This window comes from Oncorhynchus tshawytscha, linkage group LG25 (assembly GCF_018296145.1).
Source record: "Oncorhynchus tshawytscha isolate Ot180627B linkage group LG25, Otsh_v2.0, whole genome shotgun sequence".
Classification (NCBI taxonomy): Eukaryota; Metazoa; Chordata; class Actinopteri; order Salmoniformes; family Salmonidae; genus Oncorhynchus; species Oncorhynchus tshawytscha.
Window position 1 is genome coordinate 19,412,704 of NC_056453.1, and position 9,867 is coordinate 19,422,570.

General features: G+C 42.7%; 1 protein-coding gene across 1 annotated transcript in view; it reads left to right on the forward strand.

Moving 5' to 3' along the window:
* Nucleotides 1–382: 382 nt before the first annotated feature.
* The window catches only part of LOC112224782 (germ cell-specific gene 1-like protein), an 11,350-nt gene continuing 1,865 nt past the window's right edge, over nt 383–9,867 (forward strand). Inside the window, exons 1-3 of the mRNA XM_042305862.1 lie at nt 383–974; nt 2,539–2,586; nt 6,267–6,419. Of these exons, the coding sequence (XP_042161796.1) occupies nt 671–974; nt 2,539–2,586; nt 6,267–6,419 (505 nt within the window). The 5' untranslated portion in view covers nt 383–670. The remainder of the gene's footprint in view (nt 975–2,538; nt 2,587–6,266; nt 6,420–9,867) is intronic.

The window sequence follows — 9,867 nt, forward strand, 5'->3', positions numbered from 1 at the left end:
TTATTTGCACTCACTGTATATAGACTTTGTTTTCTTTTTTCTACTGTATTATTGACTGAATGTTTTGTTCATTCCATGTGTAACTCTGTGTTGCTGTATGTGTCGAACTGCTATGATTTATCTTGGCCAGGTCGCAGTTGCAAATGAGAACTTGTTCTCAACTAGCTTACCTGGTTAAATAAAGGTGAAATTAAAAATAAAAAAATGTAAAAGGTGTTTGTTCACTAGATGAATAAAAAGTGAAGAGCCAGTTATCGAACTTTGTAAACTACATTACACTACTCAACTACATTACACTACTCATTGAATGGCCTCTCGTGTGGGTGTGTGTGTGTGTGTGCGCGCGTGTGCGTGTGTGTGGTTGACTGCACAGACGTACTCGGACAGGTAGGTAGGAGCTGGCAACCTTCCCCCCTTCAACAGAGGAGGAGAGACAGGGAGAGATACACTAGAAAGGAGGGGGAGGATGGGTAGCTACAACGTGAGAGTATCAGACTCTCAAAAGAGCATATCTGAGGATTGGCTCCACATGCAGGAGTATCGCGCAGCTGTAATTGCCCGCTGATATATTATCGGAAAGCCGGATAACTGGAGGAGGACCTGAGGAGAAGTCGCCAAATATTGTGTTGAACGTTGGGGTTAAGTGCGTCTCCCATTCTCGTTTGCCATTATGGGAGGGATGGATCGGCAGCGGAGGGTATCCCTGGCTCTTACCTTGAACTTCCTCGCGCTGATTCTAGCCGTGTCTGCGTTGACAACCAGCTACTGGTGCGAGGGGACACGGAAAGTTGCAAAACCTTTCTGTACCGGACCGGTCACCACGAAACAGTCGTTCTGTATCAGGTTCAACAGCTCGAACATCAACGACAGCAGACTGGTCCAGTACATCTGGGAGTCCGGCGAAGACAAGTACATTATGAGGAAGTTCCACACCGGGATCTGGTTTTCGTGCGAGGAGAACGTCAATATGACAGGTAAGAAAGAGATTGTACTTTCACTTCAACTGGAAACTCGGGGTAAAAAAACAAGGTCAAATCATAACGTTAGTGATCTTCACATCCGGACGGAATTCCGAGTTGGATGACCGGTCAAAATGTTTTTTTTTTTTCCAGTTGGATCTAGTTTTTTTCCCAAGTTTCCAGTTGTCTTGAACCAGGTAAGAGAAGCTAAGAGAATATAACTTTTTCGCACGCCGCGATGTGACCCACCTGCACGCATGTATAGACATGAAGGAAATAGCCTAGATTTTAAATGGAAGGTTATAATTGGGTTCCCAGAATCATGGACTATGCAAATGTGTAGGCTATGCCTATGCATTTGTTATTGTCTTTTGAGATCAATTAAATGTCCATAGTTGTTATGTGAGCTGTATTAGGTAATATGTTTTTCATTTGACTGTTTACTTTAAAGTTTAAATCTGAAATTCAAAAAATAATGTTTTGTTAAATAGCAGAGGGATGGGGTTGGGGAAATTTAACCACTCTCAAATTCATAGACAGAGCTATAGAAGCAAGGGCTGACCATCCATGATATCAACAACATGTTTCGAGGATGTTTGTTTACATTTAAATTACAAACGGAGTAAATCAAATCTGTGTATAATTTGGGTTCTGATGGGGTACGACAGTTGAGCTAAACTCATGAGGCATGTTTAAATTATATTTTTTTCAAGAATCAATGGTTTTAGGCCTTTTTTAAAATTTAAATGAAACAATCGCAGCTTGGTTAATTGATGTCCGACACTGTGACATAGCTGCGTGCATTGCATGTGAAGGGTTTTTGTAGCTATTGATAGAATTTAGTGTCCATCTCTGAAATTACCCGTTCCTTCAAAAATATGGGATAGCCTAAGTGAAAGATTACCTTCAACGAGAGCAAGAATGTCAAGCGTGAGAAATCACATCGACAGTTGTAACATATACATATTTTAGAACGGATAGCTGTTGCTGACCGGTCATCGGATTTGTATTTTTTTATTTTATTTAACTAGGCAAGTCAGTTAAGAACAAAATCGTGTTTACAATGACGGCCTACACCGGCCTAATCCGGACGACGCTGGGCCAATTGTGCGCCGCCCTATGGGACTCCCAATCACGGCCAGTTGTGTTGCCTCGAATCGAACCAGGGTGTCTGTAGTGACGCCTCTAGCGCCACTTTGGATTTATGGCAGAAATACCCATTATGGCAGTGATACTGATAAATTCTTAACAGAATGGATAAAATAACCTACTGATTTTTACCGTCTCGTAAATATGCCATAAAATAGTCTGCACGACAGTGTGAGAATAGGACGGAAATTCAATATGTTTGGTGTCAATCTTGTGTCCCATGGGGTGGCCAACACTCATCTCGAAGAGCTGCTGGGTATGCTACGAATGCAGGCCTTTTCACACCTGAAAAATGTCCTGCAGAGTAGTAGAATCAGGTGTGTTTCAACAGGGATGGTGCAAAAGACTGCACGGGTTTAGCCACCTTCAAAATATGATGACTGAGTGTTTGACTGTATTGTTTTTGATTGTGTGGGATATTCTATTTCAGGTGAAATCTGCAGAAGTTTCATTTATGTCACACCCTCACATGAAAGAGGTAGGTTTTGTGTAGTAACATGTTATTACATTGTAATTGATGTGTTATTAACACAATTTGCTATGCATCTGTGAATGGCTAAATTGGTGTTGTATTTTGATGAGATTCAAGTAATCTCTTTTATAACAGAAATTGCAAGTGCAGCTCAAAAGGTGAAAATTGAACCCAGTCACTTAATAATCATGGAGTAGGTTCACATGCAGGGCTCAACTGAGATGTAAGTTATCCTTAAGGCTTGTCAATTGAAAAGTGCAAACCTAACAGCATTTAAAGAAGAGTAGAAACACTGCGTTGTCCTGGGGAGCTACTGGGATTGCAGGCTTTTGTTCCTGCCCAGCATTAACACACCTGAGAAGCAGTTGATCAGTATTATCTGATGTGTTATGCATGCTGTGGTCACTCATTCAAATTCAGCAGAGTTTGGACTTCTATAGGTCTTCAAAGAGGATGAGAGGATGGATAGAAAGAGAGAGGATGAATAGATAGCATCTCACTCTGCCAATCAGACATCCATCCTTCATTCTTTTCACCTCCTCTGTGTTGGCACACTAATTCACAACACACAAACACACACAAACATACAACCTGTCCGTGCCTAATTCAGTTCCACACGAAAGACTGTTGAATAGCTTCCTAACAGGACAAGACCAGACACACGCACTGTCTGGAATTAAATCTTCCTGTGACACTGACAGAATGAAAGAATGAGAATGACAGACACCCGAAACTGATTGTGGTTTAGTTGTAACTTTAGTTGTAACTTCACCTGTTCTATTTGCCTGAGAGATGTGATTAAACATGTCCAATTGTGTACCCAATTGAGTCAAATGTCACTGTCTCTGTGCCCAAAATGGGCATTATTATGACTTACTTCCATAGGGCCCTTGTTGGTTTCACGATTTGATTTCATCCAATAAGTCCATACCTTTCTGTGTGCTTTTGTGATGGAGGATATGTTGGTTAGGGAATTGCAGTTGTTGAAATAGCTAAAGGGATACTCTCAGCTAGACAAACAAAAAAAAACTAAATGTGAAAGAGACACATATGTGAGACTCATTTGCATAAATCACAGACTACCTTCAATCTTTTTAATGTGCATCTTGATCCTGCCGTGAAATTTAAATGAACACCTTTGATTAATTATTGAAATCCCATGATGACCCCAGGAAAAGTAGCTGCTGCTTTTGCAGTGGGTGATGGGGATCCTAATAAATACCAATACCATTGAAGAATTTTCGTCGGAACAAGTAAAAATGATTGCCCTTTCACTGAGAGAAGAATAGATGAAATTATTAACCGAGTTCTAGGCCTACTTTTAACTTAAAAATTGTAACTGTGGTTGGCAGCACTTAACATTCTACAGGTCTTATAGCAATGTAGCTAACAGTGTTATAATCTATGTAATTACACTGTAATTGGTTAGTAATAACATGGATTTATTATTTATTATAAGTTGCCCCTTATTACTATATTACTACACAGTAATATAACTGTAGTAACAACATAGTAACAGCATAGTAGTTACATAGGTATTGCTCTAATCAATCAAAGTGTATTTGTCACATGCTTCATCAACAACAGGTGTAGACTAACCGTGAAATGCTAACTTACGGTACCTTTTCACTTACGTATTTTTTCCAACAATGCAGAGATAAAGTTAAAACATTTTGATTTCTTATTTAGCAGTCTTGTATAGCAGTCTTGTTTAGCAGTCTTGTATAGCAGTCTTGTATAGCAGTCTTGTTTAGCAGTCTTGTATAGCAGTCTTGTATAGCAGTCTTGTATAGCAGTCTTGTATAGCAGTCTTGTTTAGCAGTCTTGTTTAGCAGTCTCATGGCTTGGTGGAAGCTGTTCAGGGTCCTGTTTGTTCCATACTTTTTGCACTGTTACCGCTTGTCGTGAAGTAGCAGAGAGAACAGTCTAAGGCTTGGGTGGTTGGAATCTTTGACAATTTTTTGGGCCTTTCTCTGACACTGCCTGGTAAGAAGGTCCTGGATGGCAGGGAGCTCTGCCCAAGTGATGTACTGGGCCGTACTCAACACCCTCTGTAGCACTTTGCGGTCAGGTGCCTTGCAGTTGCCGTACCAAGTGGGCCCATTCCAAATCTTTTCAGCCTTCTGGGGTGGAAGAGGCGCTGTCGTGCCCTCTTCACAACTGTGTGAGTGTGTGTGGACCATGTTAATTCCTTAGTGATGTGGACAACAAGTAACTTGAAGCTCTAGGTCCGCTCCACTACAGCCCCACCGATGTGGATATGTCAATTGAAAAGTGCAAACCTAACAGCATTTAAGAAGAGTAGAAACACTGCGTTGTCCTGGTGATCCTACTGGGATTGTAGGCTTCTGTTCCTTTGTTTCCTGTAGTCCACGATCAGCTCCTTTGCCTTGCTGACGTTGAGGGAGAGGTTGTTGACCTGGCACCACACTGCCAGGGCTATGACTTCCTCCCCATATGTTGCCTCATTGTCGTCGTTGATCAGTCCTATCACTGTTGTGTCGTCAACTAAATAATGGTGGTGGAGTTATGCATGGCCATGCAGTCGTGGGTGAACAGGGAGTACAGGAGGGGACTAAACAAACACCCCTGAGCGGCACCCGTGTTGGTGGTCAGCGTGGCGTATGTGTTTTTGCCATACTACCACCTAGGCAGCCCGTCAGGAAGTCCAGGATCCAGTTGCAGAGGGAGGTGTTCAGTCCTAGGGTCTTGAGCTTGGAGGGGACTATGGTCTTGAATGCTGAGCTGTAGTCAATGAACAGCATTCTTACATAGGTATTCCTTTAGTCCAGGTGGGTGATGGCAGTGTAGTGTGCAATAGAGATTGTGTCATCTGTGCATTTGTTGTGGCAGTATGCAAATTGGAGTAAGTCCAGGGTGTCTGGGATGATGGTGTTGATTGGCGTTCTTGGGCAGGGTGGTCTGCTTGAAATAAGTTGGTATTACAGACCAGGCCAGGGATAGGTTGAAATTGTCAGTGAATGCTCTGGTCAGCGCATGCTCTGAGTATGCGTCCTGGTATTCTGTCTGGCCCCATGTGGCCTTATGAATGTTAACCTGTTTAAAGATCTTACTCACATCGGCTATGAAGAGCGAGATCACACAGTTGTCCGGAACAGCTGGTGCTCTCATGTATGGTTCAGTGTTGCTTGCCTCGAAGCAAGCATAGAAGGCATTTAGCTCGTCTGGTCGGCTTGCATCGCTGGGCATAGTAATATCTTTGTAACTACCGTTTGTAACTATGTTGTTACTACTATGTAGTTACATAGTAATATGGGCAACTTAATTTTAAGTTTTACCCTGGTCATATCAAGGACCATTCACCCACCATCCGTAGCCCATATCAAGGATCATTCACCCACCATCCATAGCCCAGGCAGTGTGTGTGTGTGTGTGTGTGTGTGTGTGTGTGTGTGTGTGTGTGTGTGTGTGTGTGTGTGTGTGTGTGTGTGTGTGTGTGTGAGTGAGCGAGCATGGTGTGTGGCGTGTGTGTCTGTCTTAGAAGGATGCATCTTCTCTGTGACAGTGAAGGTTAATGATATGGGTGAAGGGGTCACTTGTCCAACTCCCTCACCTAACCCCCCACCCTCTTGCAATCCCCCTCTCCCCCACTCCCAACCCCTCCCTTCTCTCTCTCTCTCTCTCTCTCTCTCTCTCTCCCCCCCCACCCCCTCCCCTCCCCGTAGGAGTGCTGTGGCTGTGTATCGTGTCAGAATGTCTGTATATTCTCCTCCTGGCCACTGGAGGCATCCTCATGTCCATAGAGGCGTGTCACTTAGGAAACGTCATCGACGGCCTCAAACTCAACGCCTTCGCTGCCATATTCACTGTCCTGTCAGGTAACAACACACTTAACATGCTTTTTTGTTTGTTTTAACGTGTGCATGTGCTTCTTCCTATTGAGTCAGTCCCTTTTCTCCTCTCCCCACTGTTTTCGGTTAGGGTTAGAACAATGGTTTGTTTGTTAGTTTGCGTCTCAACCTTTTGTTCCTTGACTGGGACAATAGAAACCCTGCAGATCAACACGGCCTTCACACTGACAGCTTTAGGCAGCTAAAACAGCTCACTGCTATCTATGGGGCTGCAGACTGGGCTACTCTTCCTATGAGGCTGTTTCCACCCAAGGAGCATTTGTCTTTTTCAGACAGCTGGTCTAGTTTTGTCTGGATTAGTATTGATCTGGTCCTAGTGGATGGATGTTGGCTATTAGAGGAGCACTTGCCTTCTGCAGACACAAGACTTCAGTGTTCTGTTGGATAAGTGATGGTCTAGAGTAGACTCTGGAACCACGGCACTGGTTTGCCTGCTCCTGGTCTATGCTCAAACACTCGTCAATCCAGGAGTAGGCTTAATCTGGATCCGGGAAACCAGACCATAATGTCTGAGTCGATGTTAGCTATCCTATCTGTCATCCAAACCTCAGTCTTGCATCCAGGTCATTTGCGATCGTTTGGTTTGCAGAAAAGGACCAAGAGTGAATAATGAAATGGCAGGAAACTTAACATACATTTCAAAACACAATTCAATTGTTCGCAAAAAAAACACAGTCTCGTCACAGGGGAGTTATCCTGTCCTGCTCACAAACAACAAATGTAATCAATAAAAGGGTTTACTGTTGTTCCTGTTTTTAATGTGTTAATATAGTTTATAGAGAGGCTTACACAGTTTACCTAGCTCAGCATCTTGTTGTAATGATTTCCAGAAGAATGCTAGAGGCCAGACAAACCATTATTACACTTTTTTTATAATGGGTGTGTATGGAGAAGGAAAGGGGGATACCTAGTCAGTTGTACAATTGAATGCATCTTCCGCATTTAGCCCAACCCCTCTGAATCAGAGAGGTGCGGGGGGCTGCCTTAATCGACATTATCGGCGCCCGAGGAACAGTGGGTTAACTGCCTTGCTCAACAGATTTTTACCTTGTCAGCTCAGGGATTCGATCCAGCAACCTTTCGGTTATTGACCTTATGCTCCTTCAGGCTAGACTGGGAGAGAGTGAGTATGGAGGAAGAGAGGGGGGGGGGTGAAAGGAGATAGAGAGAGTGGGGTATGGAGGGGGAGGGAGAGTGTGGAGAGAGAGAGAAAGAGAGAGGTCTTTGTCTTAGCACAAACAGCCCATATGGGTGATTAACTTTATACTTTACCATTACCAAGAAGAGAACAATTACTCCAAATTTTCAGCTTGGTTCACCCACCACTCTGGGAAATAAGCCTAGCTTAGTTTTAGGGAGGAAATATAAAGTCGTGTACTAGTAGAGGTGCTGCCTGAAGGAAGTTCTGATTGTGATTGACGGAAGACACATTGAGTACGTTTACATGCACACTAATAATCAGATATTAAACGGATTTCTGCCAGTAGACCTAGTATGCAATAGTCATGTAAACACTTCCCAGCTAGCACATTTGGTTCCTTGGAAGTTGTGAGAACAAATGTTTTTGATTTCACATGGGTTGTGCGAACAAAGGCATAAGTTTCCTGACCGGTAAAATTGAAGTTTTTTTTAAACGTTCTGAGAACAAAAGCAAACATTTCAATATGACTTTTAATAACAATGCTAGCTTATTATTGGTAAACTTATTGTAATCATGCTAACACAGTTCTTCTTTACGGTGACACAGCGTCAGTGAGATTCAAACCTATGATCTTCTGTTCTCTAACTGTGGAATTAATACACCAGACACAGTGACAGTGACCGAGAGAGAGACCTCAGGACGCACATTCCCTGGAAACCCATGGAAGGACAGTGGGTAATCCCAGGGAGAAGGATCACTCCAGCCCTGTGCCGCGGATAGTAAAAGCTTTAGGCTTTATTCTCCATGCCATTGGGGTTGATTGAGTGGGTGGATATGTGGAAAGAATCTTGATCTCTTGATTGGGTGACTGAGCTGTGCTTGGGAGAAAGAGATAAAGATTGGCAGAGAGGTGGTTGCCAGCTCATTTCCCGCCAGATTTTTCCCATCGGACCCAGGATTCAAACTGCCAACCCTTTGGTTGCTGGCTCGCCTCTCTAACCGTTAGGCTACATGCCACCGTTTATTAACAATGATTGGCAGAGTGACTGGAGGTTTTGCCAGAGAGAGGGAAAGAGAGCAGAATTACAATTGCATGACTCCAAATTAGCCAACAGACCAGTTAAGTGGTCATTCTGCCAATCCCATACACTGGCACAACTCTTCTCTGCTTAACCAAGTGCTCTAATCCAGTGGTTTCTAACTCTCGTCTAGGAGAGCTGCTACAGGGGCAGTAAGGTTTTGTTCCAGCCCAGCACTAACACGCATGATTCAACTATCAACTCCTCATCAAGGACTTTAGGATGAGGATTAGTGTAGCTGAATCTGGTGTGTTTGTGCTGGGATGGAAGAAATGTCTGCACACCCTGTAGCGCTCAATGACTACGGTAGGTTCCATTATAGCTCAACATTGTCTCCCTGTGGTGAAAACTGGAACTTCACACACTTCTTTATAACGCTCTATTCTACAGCGCTGGACTAGTTTACGGTTTTCCCAATCGTGTTCAAGATATTTTGGGATCTGTGCTCAAACGTATCTATAGCAAAACAGCAATGATCAAATGCTTAAATACATTTACATAACTTCTGATAATATTCTTGCCTATTTACCTTGCTTGCAGGTCTTAGACCATCTTTTGCTAAACTTTAAATACAAATGTCATCAGTGAATACCGTTTTCACTGATATACACATTGTTTTCATCAGAAGAGAAATGTGTGCCGCTGTCTTCACTATTTCCGGCAATCAGTAAATACTACTACACACAATTCTAAATCACCCCATCATGTTCATACCATGTACAATATAGAGAAATATCTAGGCAATGGGGACTGTCAAAATGGGTTGTTTTTTTTTAATACTGCAGATATTCAGAGAATAGGAGTAACTTTGGGTTACTCCTAAATCGTCATCTCCAATGTTGTGACCTTCCATTTTAGAGCTTTGCTTTGGTGTGGATTGAGGCCTATACTGTACATTCATATCAGATATGTTCCTCCATTTGTATTCACCTTTCCTTATTTCTATTGTGGATTGTGTTTCTGTGTGCCAATGAAAAGTCTACAAAACTGTGAGGAAACCAGCCTATGTATTGAATACATGAATTTGGATTGTGGTGATACAGATGAACGAATCCTGCACACAGTGTGCTTTTTATTTATTTTTATCAGGAATAACATTTGATTTGATCTGTATTAAATTGTTTGGTGAAATATGCATGAAAGGAGAGTAATTGCCCATAATTCTGCACCATTGGATCGATGTACTCCCAATTTT